This window comes from Scylla paramamosain, chromosome 44, assembly GCF_035594125.1.
Source record: "Scylla paramamosain isolate STU-SP2022 chromosome 44, ASM3559412v1, whole genome shotgun sequence".
Lineage (NCBI taxonomy): Eukaryota > Metazoa > Arthropoda > Malacostraca > Decapoda > Portunidae > Scylla > Scylla paramamosain.
In genome coordinates, this window is record NC_087194.1 from 872,515 (window position 1) to 893,398 (window position 20,884).

Genomic DNA, 20,884 nt, shown 5'->3' on the forward strand with positions numbered 1-20,884 from the left:
TTTTTTGTTTGTTTGTTTTCCTTTGTGTTTGTTTTGTTTTTGTTTTGTTTTGTTTTTTATTTTTGTTTGTTTTCCTTTGTGTTTGTTTTTTGTTTTTGCTTTTTTTATTTTTTTGTTTGTTTTCCTTTGTGTTTGTTTTGTTTTTGCTTCATTCTATTTTATCTCCGTGTAAAATATTTCTAATTGTTCCTTTTATTATTATTTCTTCACTCTGAATAGTCTGTCTGTCTCCTCCCCTCACCCGCCCACCCTTCCTTCCCCTCACCCACCCATACACCCCTCACAAACTCCCCCTTCCCTCCCCCATACCCAAACACCTCTTCCCATCACCATCACCCTCTTCCCTCTTCCAACACCATTTTCCCTTCACAGGCTCTCCTTCCCCACCCCTCACTCACACCCTCACTTCACCCGTCACTCTCTCTGCAGGCGTGGGCGGGGCACGGGCGGCGGGCGGCACCTGGAGTCACGGACACTCGAGTCTCTTCGCCTCCCTTGCTGTGACATCAACCACCTTCAACATATCTCGTTTCGCTGTCCTAGGGGCGCGGTTCGGCTGTAAGACACATAAAGACACACAGAGACGGTAAAAAATCAAATATAAATGGGTGATACCTCCCCATTAATCCCCATTCCTTCAGTTAACGCCTCCTTTTCCTCCCCCAGGGCCGTTTGTGGTACAGTGGGCTGTTGTCTCCGTGTTCCTAGGCCTCCCCCTCATGTCCTTCCACGTTACTCTTGGCCAGTACCTCGGTAGCGGAGTGGTAGACATGTGGGCTATCTCGCCTATCTTCCAGGTGAGCGTGGGTTCGAATCCTGGTGAGGGCAAGTTTTTATTATTATTATTATTATTATTAGTAGTAGTAGTAGTAGTAGTAGTAGTAGTAGTAGTAATAATAGTAATTTGTTTTCTTCTTTTCTTCTTCCTCGCTCTTACTTTTTTCAGAGAGAGAGAGAGAGAGAGAGAGAGAGAGAGAGAGAGAGAGAGAGAGAGAGAGAGGAATAGAATTATCGTTAAGAATGAAGGGAGAGGGGAGTAAGGAGATAATGCGAGGGAAAGAATTTATGGAGAGAGAGAGAGAGAGAGAGAGAGAGAGAGAGAGAGAGAGAGAGAGAGAGAGAGAGAGAGAGAGAGAGAGAGAGAGAGAGAGAGCTAATCCATCTATCCATCTATCTATCTATCAATTTATCTATTTTTTTATTCATTCTATTCATTTCACTCAGTCTTGCATCAATAGACAAATATTACTTATTTTTCACCTTAATCACGAGAGAGAGAGAGAGAGAGAGAGAGAGAGAGAGAGAGAGAGAGAGAGAGAGAGAGAGAGAGAGAGAGCATGTGCGCGTGAAGACATGATTACAGTGGGGAAAGTGTGTGCGTGTGTGTGTATGTGTGTACGTATGTGTGTGTCTAGGTGTACGTGTGTGTGTGTGTGTGTGTGTGTGAGTTACATTCTTGCCTTTCTGCTGCTTTGTCACGTCTAGGTGAGAGAGAGAGAGAGAGAGAGAGAGAGAGAGAGAGAGAGAGAGAGAGAGAGAGAGAGAGAGAGAGATTTAAAACCTTGAATTACTGTACTTATTCCCTCAGTTGCAGTAGTAGTAGCAGTAGTAATAGTAGTAGTAGTAGTAGTAGTAGTAGTAGTAGTAGTAGTAGTAGTAGAATCTTGACTCATTATCAAGCATCTTCATTCACCTTTCTTCACCCTTCACCCATTACTCACCCTTCACCCATTCATTACTCACCCTAACAAACCCATTTTATTAATCTCCCCCAAACTGACTAACCTTGCACAATATTTCACCCCTACACACCCCATACCCACCCATACTCACCGTTACCTTCTCTTATTTACTGCTAGGGCGTGGGCTACAGTCTCCTGGTTGGCTCAGGCGATGGTGGGCCTGTACTGCTGCGTCCCAGTGGCCTGGTTGTTCGTTTTCTTCAGGGATTCCTTTATAACCCACAATAATATGTTTAGATGGGGTGACTGCAGACGTGAGTATAGTGTGTGTGTGTGTGTGTGTGTGTGTGTGGTGCGTGTGCGTGTGTGTGTGTGTGTGGCTGGGTGCGGCCGTTGGGTAAGAGAGAGAGAGAGGGGGGTGCGTGTGAGAGTAGATTGGGATGTGTGTGTGTGTGTGTGTGTGTGTGTGGTGTGTCTGAGAGAGAGAGAGAGAGAGAGAGAGAGAACCAGGTTTGACAATCTATACATATTTGAAATTATTGACTGTGTATGTGTGTGTGTGTGTGTGTGTGTGTGTGTGTGTGTGTGTGTGTGTGTGTGTGTGTGTGTGTGTGTGTGTGTGTGTGGCCTGAATAGCTTTGTGTGCGCGCGGTATTGATGCAGTACGTACATACGCACACACGTGTAGGTTACCTGTTGAAGTGGGTGTGCCGTGTGTGTGTGGTGTGTGTGTGTGTGTGTGTGTGTGTGTGTGTGTGTGTGTGTGTGTGTAAGAAGAGAGATAGACAAGAGAGAGAGAGAGAGAGAGAGAGGAGAGAGAGAGAGAGAGAGAGAGAGAGAGAGAGAAATTTAGAGCGATTAGAGATAGTTTTAATCTCTCATCTGTGTTACTTTGAAAAATGAGGTTGATTATATGAGAGAGAGAGAGAGAGAGAGAGAGAGAGAGAGAGAGAGAGAGAGAGAGAGAGAGAGAAATCCAGTGTGAAAAGATTATAATTTTCTCACTCACTTTCTCTATCTCTACCCAGCCCTATCTCTGTCTCACTTTCTCTCTCTCTTTCTCTCTCATTAGTGGTCAACTGTTCACTGGACGACAATTTCTCCACAATTATCATCGAGGGAATTCCAAAATATTTCAAGTAAGTCAGTTTCCCGTTTTCTTTGGCAAATTTTTAAAGTTACTCCTTATTTTCCGTTTTCTTTGGCTGATTTGTAAAGTAAGTCCTTATTTTCCGTTTTCTTTGGCTGATTTGTAAAGTAAGTCCTTGTTTTCCGTTTTCTTTGGCTTTTTTTTAAGTAAGTTCTTATTTTCCGTTTTCTTTGGCTGATTCTTTTTTAAGTTACTCCTTATTTTCCGTTTTCTTTGGCTGATATGTAAAGTAAGTCCTTATTTTCCGTTTTCTTTGGCTGATTTGTAAAGTAAGTCCTTGTTTTCCGTTTTCTTTGGCTTTTTTTTAAGTAAGTTCTTATTTTCCGTTTTCTTTGGCTGATTTTTTTGAAGTAAGTCCTTATTTTCCGTTTTCTTTGGCTGATTTTCTTAAGTAAGTCCTTATTTTCCGTTTTCTTTGGCTGATTTGTAAAGTAAGTCCTTGTTTCCCGTTTTCTTTCGCTGATTTGTAAAAAGTAAGTAATTGTTTCCCGTTTTCTTCGGCTGATATTTAAAGTGACTCCATATCTTCCGTTTTCTTTAGCTGATTTTTTAAGTACTTTTAAGTCCCAGTTCCCATTTTCTTTAACTATTTTTAAATGAGCCCCTCTTAACCCTTTTTTTTATCCCTTCCTCTTCCATCTCCTTCTTCCTCTCTCTAACCCAACCAAACTTAACCTAACTTACCCAAACTTAACTAAACCTAACCAAAGTCTAGCTGAAATTCCTCTTATTTTAACCAGACCTAACTTAATCTGACCTAACTAAATCTAAGTCAAATTTCTCTTAACTTAACCTAACTTACCCAAATCCCTCGAGATTTAACCAAAGCTAACCAAACTTCATCTAACTTAACTTAAATTCCTAACCTAATTAATCGTCTTTACCAAAACAAACGTAGTCTTTCCTATCTTCAAAATTCCTAACCAAATTTGTCATCTTTACCAAAACAAACGTAGTCTTTCCTATCTTCAAAATTCCTAACCAAATTTATCGTCTTTACCAAAACAAACCCATTCTTTCCTATCTTCAAAATTCCTAAACTAATTTATCGTCTTTACCAAAACAAGCCTAGTCTTTCCTATCTTCTCTCCTCTCCTCTTCTCTCCTACACCTTCTTACACCCAGCACATTATCTAAGGGTGTGTTGCGTTGTGTTGCAGCTCCCAGGTGTTGCAGCGCGGGGAGGAGGACGTCTCGTGGTTACAGGAGCTGGGAACTCTCCGCTTCGATATGGCATTTAATGTTGCCCTGATCTGGATCATCACTCTCATTGCTCTTAGCCGTGGTAAGTCACAGTTATCTCTCTCTCTCTCTCTCTCTCTCTCTCTCTCTCTCTCTCTCTCTCTCTCTCTCTCTCTCTCTGCTTTTTTTTCGTTTTTTCCGTTCTTTTTCTCTTGTTTATTTTTTTTTAATTTCTTAGTGTTTGTTGTTGTTGTTAATCTTGTTATTTTTGCTTTTTGTTGTTGGTGTTTTTCCTCCTCCACCACCACCACCACTTCACCTCACCTCCTTCTGCGCCTCCTTCAGGTAACCAATCCTACGGGAAAGTGTGTTACCTGGTGTTTCTCGTGCCCGTGCTGTGTTACCTGGTGGTGGCCTTGTACTTGATATCCAGCGCCAGGGACACACCCTTAGCAGCAGACACCCTTACCTCCTTCAGCGACTTCTTCATGAACAGTAGAGTAAGTATGAGAGAGAGGGAGAAGGATGGGAAGGGGCTGGGATGGGGAGGAGTGTGTGTGTATGTGTGTGTGTGTGTGTGTGTGTGTGTGTGTGTGTGTGTGTGTGTGCTATGAAGGGATAGAGAGGGCGAAGAGAGGTGTCTGTGGGTAGGGAGAGAGGGGGAAAGAGGAAAGGGAGGGTTTTGTGGGAGATGGGTAAGGAGAGAGAGAGAGAGAGAGAGAGAGAGAGAGAGAGAGAGAGAGAGAGATGTCAAACTAGAACAAACAAAAACATAATTTACCACAAGATAACTCACTTTCTCTCTCTCTCTCTCTCTCTCTCTCTCTCTCTCTCTCTCTCTCTCTCTCTCTCTCTCTCTCTCTCTCTCTCTCTACATCTGCCCCTTCTTTGCCTCCGTCAGTCGTGGATGGCCGCCAGCAGGGAGGTGTTCCTGGTGTGGGGCTTTCACGGCGCCGTCCTGCAACAGATGGCAGCGCACAACAAGTAAGTAGGGGGGGGGGGAAATTGGAGGAAAACAAGGAAAAAAAATGGGACGAGAAGAGGAAAAATCGTATTAGTTTTCAATGGGGAAGAGGGACGTGGGGGGAAGGGTTACGAACTGGGAAGCTATGGGGGGGGGGGATAGAGAGAGATGGGGGGGTTGTTAAATGGGGAAGAGAAGGAAGGAAGGAAAGGGTTCGTTACTGAATTGGGAATGGGATGGGAGTGGGGGTTATATAATGGAGGGAAGAGAGGGGGTGGGTTACTGTGGGGGGGGTAGTGGGGGTAGTGGGGGGTAAGATTATAAAATTTTCCGTTTATTTATTTATTTTTTCTATTTTCTTACTTTTAATTTATTTTCTCTTCATTTACTCAAAAAATTTCAGCTCATTTTCATTTGTTTCGTCAAATTTATCACTTTTATCTATTTTTCTTCGTTTTTTTTTATTATTATCAATTTCCTCGTACTATTCCCCTCTTCCTTTCACTGACTTCCTTTCAAATTTCATCTTTTTTTCTCGCATTTTCATTCACTTCCTCAAATTTATCTCTTATTTTTATCTATTTTCCTTCGTTTTTTTTTTTTATTAATTCCCTATTCCCCTCTTACATTCATTCACTTCCTATCAAATCTTATCTTTTCCTCGCATTTTCATTCATTTCCTCCAATTCTCCTCATTTTCACCTAATTTCCACGTATACATGCTTATCTCAACTTCCTCCTCCCGCCGCGTCAGGAGGAGTCACCCTTTGCAACGGGACACGACCTTGCTGTGGGTGGTGACGAGTGTGGTGCTGGTGGTGGCGGCAGCGGCGGGGCTATCCTGTGTGGCTGGGCTGCGGCAGAGAGACCTCGCCTACACGCCCTCGTCCTTTGGTGAGAGAAAGAAAGAGAGAAATAGAGAGAGAGAATCATTATATCTATTACTCTGGTTGTCTTCCCCCCCAGAAAGGCTCCTGTCTCCTCCATCACCCCTATTTCAACCCCTATCTCCCCTCCCCAGTCCTCCAGCTCCCTAGAGTCACCCCTAACACACCCCTTCCCCACCCCAACCACCCTCAGAGACGACAAAGAGAGCGCAGTTTCTGGTAGAGAGACAGGAACCCACCCAGCAGGAGAACGTGTGGCAAACTCAACTTGGCCCTCTCAGCCCAACCCGTACTGCCAACTTCCACTATCACGATAATTTCTACGCTGGTATACGCATCCGGCCACCTATCCTGAGGACTATGGGTAAGTGGATTTGTGGATAGGGTTAATTTGTGTTAGGTTATCGTATTAGGGTGAATTTTGTACGGTTTGTTGAAATTATCGAACATTTTGATTGCTCTTGGTGGTTGTGTTTTCTTGAGGATTGTGGGTAAGTGGATAGTTTGTGATTACCGTGCATGCAAGATTGTGTACTGCACGTTGAGGTAGATAGGGATGATAGGAGGAAATAGGGAGGTATTTTTCATACAGGGACTGCCACGTGTACGCCTGATGGCTTCCTACACCAACCCTTGCGTCACTACTACTACTACTACTACTACTACTACTACTACTACTACTACTACTACTACATGTATTCCTAACGGCTTCCTGCACCAACCAACGCTCCCTCCCTTCTTTACCCCCAGCAGGCATGAGGTCCAGCAACGCCCCGTCTCCCCCCAGCGGGTACCAGTCCCTACGCATTGCCACGGAGCTGTTCCCGGCTCTTCTGGCTGTCAACGGCGCTCAGCAAATCTCTCCCTTTTGGTCCTCTCTCTTCTACCTCAGTCTCCTGCTCTTCGGCATAGCGCAGCAGGTGTGTGGGGGGGGGCTCTGTTTTTTTTTTTTTCTTGTTTTTTTTTCCTTATTTTTATTGTTTATTTACTTATTTTTTGTGTAGTCTCCTCCTCCTCCTCCTCCTCTTCCTCCTCTTCCTCCTCCTCCTCCTATCAGACCCCAATACAAACCTCATCTCCATTACCAGCCTCCCACATACCCCCCCCTCACCACTCTCCCCTTGCCATCCTCTCATGTACTAACTCACTCTTCCCCGTGGCCTGGCAGCTGGCAGTGTGGCGTACGGTCGTGGAGGCTGTCATCTGTATTAACAGGAAGAGACTACAGGGTTGGGAGACTTTCATTACCTTCCTGTGTTGCCTCTTCGGGTTCTCTGCGGCCCTTCCTATGGCTACTGGTGTAAGTATAAGCTGTTAAGATGCTGTTTCTCCTGCTGTCATAGGTGCACTGGCCATTAGTAAGGCTTAATAGAGTGACATAGCTTTAGAGTGTGCTGAAACCTCCCTTCTGAAAGAGTTTAAGTCATAGGAAGGAGACAGGCAAGGAGCTCCAGAGTTTACCATAGAAGGGGATGAAAGATTAAGAACACTGGTTAACTCTTGCATTAGGGAGGTGGACAAAGGAAGGAGGAAATACAGGAGGAGGCAGGGAGTTCCAGAGTTTACCATAGAAGGGGATGAAAGATTAAGAACACTGGTTAACTCTTGCATTAGGGAGGTGAACAAAGGAAGGAGGAAATACAGAAGCAGGCAGGGAGTTTCAGAGTTTACCAGAGAAAGATTGAGAACACTGGTCAACTCTTGCATTAGGGAGGTGGACAGAATAAGGGTGAAAGCAGAAGTGTTGTGCAGCGAGGCCACGGTAGGAGGGGAGGCATGCAGTTAACAAGACTGTAGGGAAAGATAGGATGAAAAGCTTTTGATTCCACCGTGTCTAGAGGTGCCGTGTGGGTGTACAAGTAATACTGTCTGTTCTCCCCCAAGGCTGGCATTCACATCCTCTACTTTCTTGACTACGTGGTAAGCTGCGGCTGGTGGCTTATGATTCTACAGCTAGTGCAGGTGAGAGAGAGAGAGAGAGAGAGAGAGAGAGAGAGAGAGGTACATTTCTTTCCATATCATAATCATTCAATTTATTTATTCACACTTAGGTAAATATTAATAATCCTATCTCCTATACCTTCCCTTCACTTCCCCTCCTCCCTATCACCACCCAAACCCATTCCATCACTTCCCAAACCCACCCAATTACCCCATCAATACTTAAACCCTTCCCATCACTCCCCACCACTTCCCATCACCACCCAATTTCGTTTCCTATCATTCCTCATCCCTCACATCACCCTCACATCTACCCATCACCACCCCATCACTCCCCATCACTTCCCATCAGATCTTCGCGCTGCTGTTCGTGAGGGGCAAGCCTTACAGTGGACAGGATATAGTGAGGGAGCTGATGGGGCGGCAAGACCAGTGTCGCTCGCTGTGGCTTGGCTCTCTAACCTCCTTCTCCTGGAATATCATTGTACCAGTGGGCCTCCTTGTCCTCTCCATTTCTTCCTTCAAGTCTGGTCAGTTTAAGGAGGTGAGTAAGAGAGAGGGAGAGGGAGAATGTGGCGGTGTTTTTGGGTCAGCGTGATAGAGTGTGTTTTGCTGTGTTTCTCTGTGAGTGAGAGAGAGAGAGAGAGAGAGAGAGTGTGTGTGTGTGTGTGTGTATGTTTTGGGGTAGTGTGGCAGAAAGAAGGTGTGTTTTGTTGTGTTTCTCTGTGAGTGAGGAAGAGAGACAAACAGTTTCCACCATCTCTCTTGCCATTTAATTTCCTCTCTTCTTTTCCTCCCGGTTTAAGAGAGAGAGAGAGAGAGAGAGAGAGAGAGAGAGAGAGAGAGAGAGTATATATAAATTAATTACCTTTCCCCTCCTCCTCCTCCTCCTCTTTCTCATCATTTTCATCATCCTCTTCCTCTTTTCCACCCTTTCCCTTGCCTCTCCCTCTCACCCACCCATTCCCCTGCCACACAGGTCTTCGCGTGGACCAGCTCCCCCTACTGGCCCACGTGGGTGTGTCAGCTGGCCGCGGCACTTCAGCTGGCCCCGATTCTACTGGTGCCTCTCGTCGGACTCGTTCAGACATGTCGGTATCTTGCACTGACTGATGCTGACTTGTTCGAGGTGAGAGAGAGAGAGAGAGAGAGAGAGAGAGAGAGAGAGAGAGAGAGAGACTGTCTATTAACTTGAAAGAAAGAGAAAGAAGTGAGAAACAGTAATCCATTTTTTTTTTTCCACCCAATCAGAGGATCCAGCTGCTATATCGCCCGTCCCTCCTGCAGCAGGTGAGGGTCGGGGGCTCCGTCACCTCTCACTCGGAGGGGAATGATAGGGAGGAAGAGGGAGGCGAGGGGGGAGAGGACTCAGAAGCCAGTCTCACTCCACGCCCTTACAGTGACCCCCCTCCCAAGTACACCCCTCCCCCTTCCTACTCTACTGCGACTGGGGCGAGGTGAGTCTGAGAGAGGTGGGGCGGAGGTGAGGTGAGGTGAGGCGGAGGTGTACTATGACTGACTGACTTGGTGAGTAAGTAATTAACACACACACACACACACACACACACACACACACATATCCATCACTCATTACATACATAGCCCTCACTCATCCACCTACTCATCCACTCATCCACAGATTTGCCAAGCTTCTCAACTCCAGCGTGCGAAACAGCATGAGGCGTCTCCGCAGCACTCTCCGCGCAGCACCTCCCAGCACCACAGAGGGGCAGGGGGCAGCGCAGAGGGACCCTGAGAGCAGCACAGCACCACAACCCACACCATACATTCCTCCACCAGACTACACCACATCACCACCACAATACTCCACTTTGGACCCACTCCGGCGACAACAGGCTCTAGCGGCACTTGGCACAGCTGCGGCGCCCCCACCCAGTGCCTGCGTGAAGGTGGAGGATGAGGCAAGGGCGGCGCAGGCTTCAGGGACACAGCAGATGCAGCCACAGACGTCACACAGTCCCTCTTCTCCGCTTCACAGATCAAGTTTCCGACGGTCAAGCTTCCGACGTAGTTTCGCATCGGGAGTTCGCCGCAGCGCAAGGAGACTGGCGGCGAGTTTAGGCATGCGTGGGGGCGAGGACGGGGCATGGCTGGTGCTGGGGGGTGATGGGGAGGCAGGGGCGTCAGGGGGAGCAGGGGGAGCTGGGTTAACAGGGGCAGCAAGGCAGAGTCAGTCACAACCATTTGTTTACACGAATATTGAACTGTTGTCTCATTCCCATGCTTAAGTTGGCTTGTGGTTGGGTGGGCGCTCTCTCTCTCTCTCTCTCTCTCTCTCTCTCTCTCGTCATTTTTTTAATTTCTCAACATGATAAAAAAAAAAACGAAGAAAACTTGTCTCCCCTCTCTCTTATTTCCTTCCTGTTTTCGTTTTTATTCCCATTTTCTTTGTTTTGTTCCCGTTTTCTTTTCCTTTCCTTCCCATTTTCTTTTTCCTTTTTTTCTTTTTCTTTATTTCTATTTTCCTTTTCCTTCCTTTTTTTTCCCCGTTTTCTTCCACGTCCACCTCCCGTTTTCTCTCCCGGTGCTGTGTGATCGCCCAGGCATTAGTATTTATAATGTACATACTCAAATACTTAGTGTGATAATATCCTCATTTATTAATTTCATATCTTGTACAGTCCCCCCATCACACGCCCTAGCCCCATTTTCTATCATCTAACATAGTCCCTCCCTCCCTGCAGTCCGTCCACATGCTCCGTTTTCTTTCATGTCCGGTCGGTGGTGATAGAAAACAGGTCGTTGTTGTTGTTGGTTCTCCTCTTTTGTATCTCTCGTTTTCTTTCCGTTCTCGAGTCACTAAGATGTAAATGTGCAATAAAATGTAACTGTTTGTGTGTGTGTCTGTTTATCTTGGTGTGTGTGTGTGTGTGTGTGCAGTTTTTTCAGTCTTTAATAATTTTTCTTTATTTTTTTATCATTTCCACCTATCTATCAGTCTTTATCTATGTATCTATCTACTTATCTTTCAGTCCATTCCATTTTATCTACACTATGAGAAAATGGAATATTTATGTTACTAATTATTCCTCTATCACACAACAAGACCTAATGAAACCAACAGTAATAACATTTTAATAAGACAACTCATTCACGTCAAAATACTTTATCATCACAAGCACTCAACGTACAAAACAAACATAATATACACAACTCTTTAATAAATCTCTAATTTAACCCTACCTGACAACACAGCCTAAGTCTTGACCTGCCTATAGATTCTTGGACATCAATATATACAAACTATCTTTATACCATTATCATTTTCCTTATTACCAGTCTTGTTACGCTTTGAGACACTGATGTAGAGTTTTAAATGTGTTGGGGGGGGGGGGGGGGCAGCCTTAATGTGGTCTCAGGATTAGAGGAGGTGCAGAATAGGGAACTGATTATGAGGGGCAGAGGTGAACCAGTGTGTGTTGTGAGGCCTTGCTGTGGTGTAGAAGGGTGGTCCACTAGGGGGCTGATTGGGTTAAGTGTGTGTGTGTGTGTGTGTGTAAGCCTTGTCTGGGCCAGCCTGTGTGGGATTACCTGCCTAGAATACAGATAGACCAATAGATAGATAGATAGACAGGTAGATTCCAGCTAACAACAATGATATCAGGAGCAGGTGAGGCAGGAGGGCAGCAGGGTGTGGCTGTGTAGGGTGGCAGGGTGATAGTGACAATATTACAAGGAACTAGGGTGTGTGTATTTGTCACCCTTTTGCTTCCTCCTCCAGTGCGTGTCTTGCTTTCTTGGTTAGTCCTGTCCTGCGGAATTCGCTTCTCTCTGCTAGAAACTCCTCTGTACACCTCTTCTGTGAGGGAGGAAGGAGGAAGATCTGTTAAGGTATTATTATCAATTATTATTCATCTCAGTCTTTCACTCATTCTCTAGTTAAACAATTATGAGTAAATATGATAAACTGAGTATCTATTTTTGCTTGTTACTTGTCTTGCTTTTCACTCGAGATGAACAATGAGTAAATGACACTATCTAAAATTTACTCTTTAATACAATTTAACACAGCAAAACAATCACAATATTTTACGTAATGCAGGATACAATGCAATACTTCCCTCAAACGCATACACACACGCAAACACACACGCACATACAGAAGCCTTCCATCCTTGGCCTTGCCTACACCACCTATGAAGAAGCCCTGACCACCCTGAGTCTGTCCAGAATATCCACCAGGCACCGAGAGGCTCTGGACAAGTTTGGAAGGGGACTACTGCATCATCCACGTCTCAGAAACATGCTGCCGCCTGACGCGCCTCGCCCGGCCCGTGCCACCAGACACCACAACAAGATAACGTCCCTAAAGGCTCCGCACACGGACCGGTACAGACTCAGTGCGATTCCCACCATGGTGCGAGCCATCAATCAATAGTCTCTTCTAGATTAGACTTACCTTTAGGATTAATGTTAAGTATTTCCCCACCCCCTATGTACATTTTCACTTTGTTAACTGCCTAAATAATAAACCGTTTATTATTATTATTATTATCATTATTATTATTATTATTATTATTATTTATACGTACCTTAAACTCCTCATCCTGGTACCATTTAGTTAGGCAGCTTTTGAGTGTTGAATTTTGTTGACGGCAGTACACCACCATTGCCAGGCCCGAGTCCTTGCAACAATTGGTGAATTCTGTGGGGTGGTAGTAGTAGTAGTAGTAGTAGTAGTAGTAGTAGTAGTAGTAATAGAACAAAAAAGAACAAGATAACAAGAGAAACAAGCAAGGAGAGAGAGAGAGAGAGAGAAACACATAAAACAACCAATAAACAAACAAACAAACACACACACATGCATATACCCCTTTTCCCCCCTCCTCCCCTCACACCCCCTCACACTCACCCTCCACCTCAGCTGTGCATTTCTCCTGTCTGGCAATGTCTCTCATCATCTTTGGAATACACACTTCTCTCTCCACCTTCCTCAGTGTTCTGTCCTCGGGGTCACCTGTGGGGGAGAGGAAGGGGGTGTCATGGGGGCGTATAAGTGTGGGGGGGGGTCATGTTCCTCGGGAGTTGGGGAATGGGGGGGGACTGGAGGAATGGAGAGAGTGATAGATACTGGGGCTGTTGTGTCTGGGATATTTGTTCAAAGATAGGTGAATTACGTCTCTCTCTCTCTCTCTCTCTCTCTCTCTCTCTCTCTCTCTCTGTATGATTTAAATCCGTTATAAGTTGTGGTAGTGTTTGGGAGTGTGTGTGTGTGTGTGTGTGTGTGAATGCATGATTGAAAGAGGAACGTGATAGTGAGGGAGTGTGGTGGGAATGTAACACTGAGAACAAAATAAATAAATGACGAGGATGTGTTGCTGCATTAACGGGCAGGGCCTCTCCCAGCGTGGCAGTATCCTCGCTGGTATAGCACTGATGACACGTGATAACACTGCAACAGATATAAATGGTAATTCTTATCGGCAAACCATGGGCCCAGCTATCCCGGGACCACAGATCTCCACGAGTGCCCAATTAACTAGTCAGTCAGAAAGTGATTGACTGACTGACCGACTGACTGACTGACTGACTGACTGAGACTAACTGACTCACTGACTGACTAACTGACTCACTGACTGACTTACCCAGGCCGTGGGGGCCGCCGGCATTACGGAAAGATTGCGTGCCTTCCTCAGCCATGATTTGTTTACATCACCTGCAAGCCTGCGAACCTAACTACTCATGTGTCGCTATGCTAACCTTCATTATGGTGTTAAATCTTTGCTGAATTGTTCATATATATTTTTTTGTAATATATATTGAACTTTAAAATATGCTAAAGAACTCCTCTGTGTTTAAATTTTGCGAAAATTACTTTAAAGGTGAATATGTTAGATTGGCATCCATGTGTCAGCTGGCTCTGTCTCAACCCATGGAGGGTTCGTTTTGTCATCTTATTTGAGAGGGTAAAAATGGGTTACAGTAACCTTTTTATACTTCTTAATTACAAAATAAGTGAAGTAGGAACAATAAATGCATGCAATTTGTTAAATATAGAAAATAAGTAACGCCAAAATACATGTTTGGCGGTGGTTGTCTTATCTCGCTCAAGGACGCCCTGTTTTATAATAAGATGCAACACAAGAATATCAATAACCACTTTTCGTTAGTTTTCAGTACAAATAAACAGACATTTTTTTCTTAATTTCTGTCAGCATGTACTCTGGCTGGGCTACACACACACAGACAGACAGACAGACAGACAGACACGCCAATGCTTCAAGATCGCGCACGCTTTATCTACGTGCAAGACAGATATAAGTAGATAAATCAATATGCGTATGAATAAACTGGATTCTCTTTTTCCCGCCACCCGGATGAAGAGAGTTACTGCAATTATCCGCCACATGTTGCCGTCCATTACGCTAAATTAACCTCAGTATAAGTAAAGGGATATTATTATTATTTTTTTTTTTTTTTTTCAGGTTTTATTAATTTCACGTGTAGCATTTGCGTTGAGTGTTCTGTGTTGCGTGACACTGTACACCTCTGGCCGGCATCGGGGGGAGAGTGAGCGGGGAGAGACCAGTTTTATTCCCTTGATTCTCAGACCAGATGATGACGCGGTGGGCGGTGGTGGCAACGGTGGTGGTGGTGGTCGTGGTGGCAACGTTGCATTGGGCGAGAGATAGCACGCAGGACCCCGCTGAGGAAGACCCAGGGCTGCCTTTCTTCCTGACGCCCTTCCTGCAAGCTGGCCGCTATGAGGTGAAGAGAGTGGTCTGTTTAAATACCTGCCTACGCCCCTGAAGTATACAAAATATTGCTTGTCAGACGCTTGTAATAAGGACAAAAAAAAAAACACGGGTTGGTGCAGGAAGCCATCAGGCCTACACGTGGCAGTCCCAGTAGGAAAAATGCCTGTTGATTTACACCTATCCATGCATATGTCTAAACTTCTAGTAATAATAGTAGTAGTAGTAGTAGTAGTAGTAAGATAACTAAGATGTATTGTGTAGATTTGAGTCGAGCAATAAAAGTAACCCCTCTCTCTCTCTCTCTCTCTCTCTCTCTCTCTCTCTCTCTCTCTCTCTCTCTCTCTCTCTCTCTCTCTCAGGAAGCCCGCAGTCAGAGTCGCGTCATCTTGGGGGACAGCAGTGGTGGTGGTGACACTTCTTGCTTCACTTGTCAATCGGGTAACCCCAGGCGATGACACATTTCACGAAGCAAAAGAAAAGCTATGTCACTGAGAGGTTTGAAATAATGCACCAGTCTTCTCTCAGTGATGATTCTAGATTGCATGTACTTTTAATTTCAATCTTTGCATGAGGTCATTGTATCACCACCTTGCAGGCCTAACTCACGCCACGAGTGTCTGACTGGCCGCTGCGGATGGCACACAGAACCGTACCCTAAAACCTTTCTGCGCAGCAACTCCACTACATTCAAAAGTCTATAGTTGAAGGTACACGGGTTCTCAAGGCTGTTTTAATGGTTCTAGTGACAGATTAACAAAAGATCTGCTCTAATAACAGGAGAAACACTTTAAAAACCGGTTAATCATCTCATTTGCCTTTAAAAACAATCGTGGGAAGACAGCGGAGCGTTTCAGAGCACGGGTCGCTGTTACCAGAACACGTGGTGGTATAAGCATGTGTGCACCGCCTCCAAGGTAAAAGACAGATGAACAGAACTGACTTAGCCATCCCTGCCTCTCTGCCATTCTACTGTGAGTTGATAAAAGCTTCACAAACCAAACCACATCTTATTGTCCACTAATTCAACGGCAACACTGCTTTCCCGCGCGTTTCAGTGACGCACTCAGACAGTCAACACCCTGACAGTGAACGCAGATGGAGTACTGAAGCGGGTTTCCATGATAGTGATAGGTTAGCGAGGATTCTGAACCTTCATAGGGGAAAACATGCTGTGGTGGTGGTGGTGGTGGTGGTGAGGAGCCCCGCACCCCACCCACTGTCTCTCCAGCCTCCCTTCGTCTTGTAAACACGCCGCCTCTACCTTCGTCACTCTTGTAAACACCACATTCACACTCACCCCTTTTATTTATGTGTATGTCTGGTATCCTCTCTCTCTCTCTCTCTCTCTCTCTCTCTCTCTCTCTCTCTGCAGCAGCGGGTCACCTGACTTGCGCGCGCACCTCATCTTGCGTTAAAGGACTGAAAATGTAAGGTATTTTGGTCCGTGGCGGCGGCTGGGAAGGGAAGAAAGGAGGAAGGCAAGGTGTGATGCTGTGATACATGTGTGGTGGTGATGGTGAAGACAGGGGAATGATGGTGTAATGGTGGAATTAGTGATTGATGTTGGTGATGATGGGGGTGGTGGTGGTGATGGTGATGGTGATGGTGGTGATGGTGATGGTGACAGTGTTAATTAACCAATCTCGATAACCGTTCACAGAAGTGCATCAGAAGGAAGGAAGGAAGGACGGACGATGGACGAGAGCCAGAAGGAAAAGAATGAATCAGGTTTGTACTAAAGCTTTGCATGGCGTCGTCTTCACACGCACGCGTGTGAAGATAAAGCTGAACACAAGCTGAACATGCGCTTACTTTATAGGATGCGAGGGAAGGCGTCGAGGCTGGGGGAGGGAGGGGGGGAGGGTGGACGGCAGGTGGAGACGCTGCCGGTGGAGGTGACGGCGGGGCACCAGCGGTGGAGGGTGACGGCGACGGGGACAGGGCGGATTGGGCAGCGGCGGGTGACGGTGAGGGCATGCTTGCACGCGCACCCGCGCGCCAGCACACCCTGCCCCTACCCGATCCCCCAACACTGCCTTGCCACCACGGACACGTTTTCCTATCGATAAAAACACGTTCACTACATGGCACGCCATGCTAAACCCTGTCTGTGTGGCACTGCCATAGTGGTGGTGCCCTGTGTGGCACTGCCATAGTGGTGTTGCCCTGTGTGGCACTGCCATAGTGATGGTGCCCCGTGTGGCACTGCCATAGTGGTAGTGCCCTGTGTGGCATTGCCATAGTGGTGGTGCCCTGTGTGCCACTGCCATAGCGGTGGTGCCCCGTGCGGCACTCCCATAGCAGTGGTGCCCGGTGTGGCACTCTCTTCCTACTCCCCGCTCTGCCTCCCTCCCTTCCACCACCTCCTACACCAAAACGCCCCAGCAGCCCCAAGCAACACAAGGCTACAGTCTCGTGGATGTAAGAGAGAGAGGACGAAATGTTATGAGTATCCTAATGTGTAATGAATGCATACAGTCGCCCTGCTGGCTGCTGCAGTGTGTTGCAGCCGCTCAGTGTGTCCTGTTGTGTCGCAGGCGTGGCGGGACAGTGGCGGCGCCTGGTGACGAGCGAATGGGTAAACGCAGTCAGGATTCACGTGTCCCTCCTGGCGCTGCTCGTGGTGTACACCCTGTTGGGGAGTAAGGTGAGGGGCTGCTGTGGCCAGGTAGGCAAGGGTCACGCTGTACCAGGTTGCACGTAAATCACAGTTTTAACAGCTCCCTTCCTCGTCCACCTACTCTTTCTCCTATCTCCACTTCCAAGCGGCCCCCTCTTTTCTATATTATTCCACTTCGGCTTCCACTTCATCTGCCTCCACTAGTGCAGTGATTGCTAAGCAGTGTCTTGCGTTTCATGTAGGAGGCGCACCGACAAAGGGCAACAAAAAAACGAAATAAAGAGCCCATTGAAAGTGCCAGTTCCTAAGGAAAGGTCAAAAAGGATCACCGTAACTGGAGATAACGAGAAAGTGAAACCAGGCCTGAGTGTGCTGTGGTGCCTGCAGTGCCCTAGCAGAGCCGTGGAAGCCCAGGCGGAGGCGGCATGCAGTGGCGACGCGTTCTGTAATATCTTTGTAACCTCGCTTCAGATTTTCCAAGTGCTGGAGTCCTCAGCTGAGAAATCCAGACTTGATGAGGCCAAACTGAGGCTGTCTGAGGCGCGGCATAGCTTCCTGGGCCGCGTAGAGAGATTGGAGGCGCTGGTGGAGAGGGAGAGGGTGTCTGGCTGGCTGAGGGAGTACGAGGAGGTGGCGGAGGAGGCGCAGAAGAGCGGGGCATCACTCACTATTGACTCAGACCCCCGCTGGAACTTTCCTCAAGCCGTTTTCTTTAGCGCCACCGTTCTGACCACGATCGGTGAGTGGGTGAGGTGAGGTGACGTTAGGTTAAGCAAGGTAAGGTGACAGGTTAGGTTACGTCAGGTTAGGTAGGCTTAGGTTAGGCATGGTAAGGTGAAAGGGTTACGTTAGGTTAGGTTAGGTTGGGTTAGGTTAGGTTAGGTTAGGTAAGGTTAGGTAAGGTTAGATCAAATTAGGTCTGGTTGCGTTGCGTTAACTAAGAAGCTTCTATATCTTTTGAACATATAATTATCTTCACTACACTTATTTATTCCTGCTCCTCCTCCTCCTCCTCCAGGTTACGGCAACATCGCCCCTGAGACGGCCTGGGGGAGGGTGTTCTGCATCGTGTTCGCCCTGGTGGGGATCCCTCTCACCCTGACAGTCCTCGCCAGCCTGGGCCGTCCCCTCGTCTCTCTACTGCCCGTGGCCTCCATTGAAAGACTCCTGCCCAAGTGAGTCTGCATGTTTCCCCTGAACGCGTGTTGAGTTGCAGCAGCAGCAGCAGCAGCAGCAGCAGCAGCAAACCTTTTATACTTTAGTCTTCTGCGTATATCTGAGTGTTGTTGTTGTTGTTGTTGTTGTTGTTGTTATTGTTGTTGTGTTTGTGTTTATTTTTTATTTATTTTGATGCGTGGTGTGGTTCTGGTGATAAATTAAAGAGATTTTTACATTATGAGCTAGCGAAACGCCCTTGAGAACTAGCCTAATCATCTCTGTGGCCTTGTAGAGAGAGAGAGAGAGAGAGAGAGAGAGAGAGAGAGAGAGAGAGACGTTTCCGAGTGTGTCTTTTAACCAGTCTTTCCCACAGAGGCCGCATGAAAACCGCCGTGACGATACTGGCAACTCTGAGCCTGCTGGTGTCCTTCCTTGCCCTGGGCGGCCTGCTCTTCATGTGGCTGGACTCCCGCACCTTCATGGAGGCCTTTTACTTCTGCTTCATCACCACCACCACCATCGGCTTCGGGGACATCGTGCCTGGTAATGGAGGGCGGAAGGGCGCCATGGAGATATGAAGAAATGTATTTTAAAGCTAATTATTTCCCTATAGCGTTGAGAAGCAGCCATATTTGTTTCCCACAGCATTGATAAACAGTTTTTTTTTTTCTTTTTTCTTTTCTTTTCTTTTTTTTTTTTTTTTTACAGAATCGACAGAGACAGCGTTCATTATCTGCTGCCTGGTGTACATCCTGGTGGGTCTGGCGCTCACCACCACCGTGATCGAGTTGGTGCAGCGCCAGTACGCCTCCTCCTGGGCTGAAATGAAACACCTCACGGCACGCCTTCACGCCCTTTCCGGCCCTCTCGCCTCAGCCATGCGCAAGCTGGCTGAAGGCGGCGCTGGCGAGGTGGGTCTTTGCTCTCTCTCTCTCTCTCTCTCTCTCTCTCTCTCTCTCTCTCTCTCTCTCTCTCTCTCTCTGAATGCTTTCCTGTGTTTCTCTGTTCATAATGTAGAAACCATGTTAATATGCTACAAGAACCGGACGTGTGTGTGTGTGTGTGTGTGTGTGTGTCATTCTGAGCGGCGCTTGTCACAGGCGGAGGTTTCTTACAGGTTGAGGTGAATCCGGAGTTGGTGAGGGAGCTTCGGGACCTCAACGTGACCCTGGCGGAGGTGCAGCGGCGGGGGTCAGCGTCAGGCACCCCTCCTTCAGGCACCCCAGCCAAGCCAGATCCATGGGAGGCGCTGCTGCGGTCCACGCTCACCAGACGGCGCATCAAATTAGTTATGTACGAAAGTAATGTATGATTATCGTACTTTCTTCTTCTTCTTCTTCTTCTTCTTCTTCTTCTTTTGCTGTTTCCCCATAGTGAGGGTCTGCGCAATGTACAAGTCTTCTGCCCGTCTCTTGCGTCTCCTTATCGCATCTTTTTCTCCTCCTCCTTTGCTTTTGTTTCTCCAGAGTGAGGTGTTGGCGTTCTGTCCAAGTCTCCTCCCTCAGTCCCTCGTATCCTTTGCAGTGCTCCCACAGTTTCATGCCTCACCTCAGTGCTTCCTAATCTGAAGGTGAATTGTCCTGAGCACGCCGCGTCCACCATTGCACCTGTGTGTTGACGGTTTGTGGGGAGTGACACGCTTCATGTGCCGTGTTGAATTGGGTAACAAGATGAGAAGTCTGGGGAACCGCTTACCTGGAGACTTACAGCAACACAAAGTCGAAACACTTAAGGTTGTTGATTCGAAACACGCCCATCACCTTGTGTTGCCTTAGTTGTGTACCTTACCTGTGAAAAATTAACAAAATAAACCAATTCAAAATGCTGAAGAGTTTGGGGAGCCGCTAACCTGGCGACTTACAGCAACACAAAGTCGAAACACTTAAGGCTGTTGATTCGAAACACGCCCATCGCCTTGTGTTGCCTGCTTCACGTGTACCTCACCTGTAAAAATTAAACAATATAAACCAATAAAAAGTTATAATCATGTTTTCAATGTAGCATTCCACCGCGGCACTGTTGGCACTGGTCGATGTCACTTGCTTCGGTGCCTCGAGTGACCACAGCACTGGGCGGCGGCGGGGCTTGGGTCACTGCTGATTGTATTGGTCAGGTATAAAGCGCGGCGTTTGGCACCAGCACCTCCCTGGGACACCTCACCCACGCACACAAGGTAAGGGAACGCGAGGCACACTTGAAACACTACCCCGCTGCACACTCTCTACTTCCAAAAGGCTCTAGTTGAAGTGACGCGGGTTTGTAAGGATGTTTTTATACTTCTAGTGACAGATTAACAATATCCCTACATTATGAACAGTCGAAACAGTCTTCAGAACCCTGCTAATCGTCTCTGGGGCCTTTGAAACAGCCGTGGTGACAGAGCAAAGCGTTTTAGTATAAAGGGCAAGACAACGATGATAATGACAAGGGGGGTTATGAAGCTGCCTTACCACTAAACTCAAGGAAAGAAGGTCACTAGTCAGACATTGCTGTATCACCTTTGAACTCAAGGATAAGGGGAAAAACCATTTAGGGGACTATTTAGGCAATTCTCTCGCCTTCATTCAGACTTAACGAAAGA

General features: G+C 46.8%; 3 protein-coding genes across 9 annotated transcripts in view; 2 read left to right on the forward strand and 1 right to left on the reverse strand.

Annotated features, from left to right (window-relative positions):
* Positions 1–10,662, forward strand: part of LOC135093882 (sodium-dependent transporter bedraggled-like) — a 17,237-nt gene extending 6,575 nt beyond the window's left edge. For 2 of the 3 annotated variants that reach the window (XM_063993509.1, XM_063993510.1), the window contains exons 3-18: positions 430–558; positions 667–797; positions 1,860–1,996; positions 2,755–2,821; positions 3,993–4,117; positions 4,360–4,514; positions 4,916–4,998; positions 5,733–5,872; positions 6,059–6,229; positions 6,616–6,785; positions 7,034–7,165; positions 7,750–7,827; positions 8,159–8,350; positions 8,786–8,935; positions 9,058–9,263; positions 9,446–10,662. In XM_063993509.1, coding sequence (XP_063849579.1) covers positions 1,894–1,996; positions 2,755–2,821; positions 3,993–4,117; positions 4,360–4,514; positions 4,916–4,998; positions 5,733–5,872; positions 6,059–6,229; positions 6,616–6,785; positions 7,034–7,165; positions 7,750–7,827; positions 8,159–8,350; positions 8,786–8,935; positions 9,058–9,263; positions 9,446–10,055 — 2,382 coding nt within the window. In that variant the 5' untranslated portion in view covers positions 430–558; positions 667–797; positions 1,860–1,893 and the 3' untranslated portion in view covers positions 10,056–10,662. The remainder of the gene's footprint in view (positions 1–429; positions 559–666; positions 798–1,859; positions 1,997–2,754; positions 2,822–3,992; positions 4,118–4,359; positions 4,515–4,915; positions 4,999–5,732; positions 5,873–6,058; positions 6,230–6,615; positions 6,786–7,033; positions 7,166–7,749; positions 7,828–8,158; positions 8,351–8,785; positions 8,936–9,057; positions 9,264–9,445) is intronic. The other variant, XM_063993511.1, reaches the window with a different exon arrangement.
* Positions 10,663–10,917: 255 nt separating this feature from the next.
* LOC135093893 (COX assembly mitochondrial protein homolog) lies at positions 10,918–13,533 on the reverse strand. Its single transcript, XM_063993551.1, has 4 exons — positions 13,413–13,533; positions 12,680–12,784; positions 12,360–12,472; positions 10,918–11,626 (listed from the first exon to the last, which is right to left on the reverse strand). The coding sequence occupies exons 1-4, from the start codon at positions 13,465–13,467 to the stop codon at positions 11,525–11,527; spliced, it is 375 nt and encodes a 124-aa protein (XP_063849621.1). The 5' UTR covers positions 13,468–13,533; the 3' UTR covers positions 10,918–11,524.
* Positions 13,534–15,352: 1,819 nt separating this feature from the next.
* LOC135093886 (potassium channel subfamily K member 15-like) lies at positions 15,353–20,128 on the forward strand. Of its 5 annotated transcripts, none has more exons than XM_063993530.1 (9): positions 15,354–15,656; positions 16,186–16,253; positions 17,063–17,172; positions 17,617–17,884; positions 18,164–18,320; positions 18,677–18,846; positions 19,012–19,214; positions 19,421–19,596; positions 19,770–20,128. In XM_063993530.1, the coding sequence occupies exons 2-9, from the start codon at positions 16,220–16,222 to the stop codon at positions 19,864–19,866; spliced, it is 1,215 nt and encodes a 404-aa protein (XP_063849600.1). In that variant the 5' UTR covers positions 15,354–15,656; positions 16,186–16,219; the 3' UTR covers positions 19,867–20,128. The 5 variants fall into 5 exon arrangements, with proteins under 5 accessions (XP_063849602.1, XP_063849600.1, XP_063849599.1 ...); XM_063993529.1 differs by lacking the exon at positions 15,354–15,656 and adding an exon at positions 15,663–16,008; XM_063993532.1 differs by lacking the exon at positions 17,063–17,172 and having other exon boundaries at positions 15,353–15,656.
* Positions 20,129–20,884: the final 756 nt, after the last annotated feature.